A 1,950-nucleotide genomic window follows, 5' to 3' on the forward strand; every position below is an offset into this window, starting at 1 on the left:
ATTTAGATAGGGAAAAAAAAGAAGTCCGTTATAAATCATCCGATAATAAATGGATAACATTAAAAAAAATAGGTATTTATTTTTTTATATTTTACTAAAAATTATTTTTTAAATATATAATATTTGTTTTAGTTAGTTTTAAAAATCTTATTTTTTAGAATATACGAATCCATATTGGTGGTACGAAAACATATATGACCTATTTAAATATATTAATGGCTTGCACCTAAATGACAGAATTTATAAAGAACTATTAGTGTACGAGTACAAAACATACGAACTTTTTTGCGGCACTAAGTCATTTTTAAAAGTAAAATCAAAAATAATTAGAAAGGTACCTTTAATAATACGGAGAAGAGAGAACTATTGGTGCGTTATTGATTATAGGGGGAACCCTTATTTTATTTCTTGATGGTAAGGATCTTTTTTTTCAAAAATTTTAAATATATTTGTTTAATTTTTTTTTTTAAACAATTTAATATTTTTTAGAAATGGACATGGTAGATTAAAGAAAAAAATGGTGAGTAAAAATATTTCTTTGTTTTTTTTTTTCAGATATGCGCGGTTAAATTTAGGTTAAATTTAATATTAGTTTTTTTTTCCAGGTTCAATAAAATCACATTTTTTTTTTTAATAGACTTTTTATTTGAGTAAACTAATGCTACATTGATTACATTTAATTTTTATATTAGATGGTAATTTAGCCAAGTGGAAATTATTGTGTATAAATCTCATTACAAAAGCATCATTGAATAGTTTAGTATTAGGTTGTAATTTTCGCATATCTTGATTTCTCGATATTTTATAGAGAAAATATAGACAAAAGTATCCGCATGTAAAACTATACGGTCCTTGCAAACTCAATTGGTTCCAGCATAACTGTTTCGAATTCTGGCAAATAAATTTTATAATCGATCGGATTCTAGGAGGAAGTCCATACGAATCGAAGTAAAAACACGTCGAATCTTGAAAATATATCGCTATCCAATGTTGTCCCGGCTTTAGACTGCTATCGGTATTAACTATAAATCCTTTCTTTTTTCCGATTTTTTCGGGTAATAAATCCGATGGATAGACGCCTCCAAATGTCTTGCTAATTTCATCATCTCCTAATGCTGGTTTCCATAGGGTAATTGTATCCATTGTTTAATAATCGATGTAAATATTCTGAGATTGATCGATTTCTATTGTATTATGATACTCTAAAAAGCACACGACGTTAACCGTCTCCGGTAAAGGTCTTTTGAACTTTAAGTCTACAGAAATGTTTCCGTGTGTTAATATCGATGTATGATTTTCAGACGCTGCTTTATCTGGAGTTAAATCAAACACGTGAAACATGTATCCTTGCGCGTAGTCGGAATACGATATATTAGCGTATTTTCCGTAGGGAATTCCACCCATCTCTTCGAATAATGTTGCATAACTTTGAGCATAACTTTTTTCATCGAAATCAGGAGTATAAGGATTAGGAGGAATTAAAATTGAATCCTTTATAACAGAAATATAATTTAAATCAAAATTTTCAAAATTGAAAGGATTTAAATCGANTAGGGAATTCCACCCATCTCTTCGAATAATGTTGCATAACTTTGAGCATAACTTTTTTCATCGAAATCAGGAGTATAAGGATTAGGAGGAATTAAAATTGAATCCTTTATAACAGAAATATAATTTAAATCAAAATTTTCAAAATTGAAAGGATTTAAATCGATCTGTCCGTTAAATGCATTATTACGTACTAATCCGATTATAATTCTTTTGGGGATTTGACCGATTATTGCATTTGAAATATTTGAACTCAAAATACCTTTACTTAGGGTAAACACTTTAATATTGACTCGTCGATAAGGCATTTTAATTACAGAATTTTCTAATGCTTTTTCCATTCCAATTAAGATGCTAGGACTAACTTCTATTTTGTTTATTTTTAACGCAATATTCTTTAAT

General features: G+C 28.0%; 1 protein-coding gene across 1 annotated transcript; it reads right to left on the reverse strand.

Annotated features, from left to right (window-relative positions):
- Window positions 1-638: 638 nt before the first annotated feature.
- Window positions 639-1,919, reverse strand: LOC111620389. The gene is made up of 2 exons (XM_023362304.1): window positions 1,604-1,919; window positions 639-1,568 (listed from the first exon to the last, which is right to left on the reverse strand). The coding sequence occupies exons 1-2, from the start codon at window positions 1,887-1,889 to the stop codon at window positions 1,147-1,149; spliced, it is 708 nt and encodes a 235-aa protein (XP_023218072.1). The 5' UTR covers window positions 1,890-1,919; the 3' UTR covers window positions 639-1,146.
- Between the last annotated feature and the right edge of the window lie 31 nt (window positions 1,920-1,950).

The sequence above is a fragment of the Centruroides sculpturatus genome, unplaced genomic scaffold, assembly GCF_000671375.1.
Source record: "Centruroides sculpturatus isolate CEXI.00-Female unplaced genomic scaffold, Cexi_2.0 scaffold209, whole genome shotgun sequence".
Classification (NCBI taxonomy): domain Eukaryota; kingdom Metazoa; phylum Arthropoda; class Arachnida; order Scorpiones; family Buthidae; genus Centruroides; species Centruroides sculpturatus.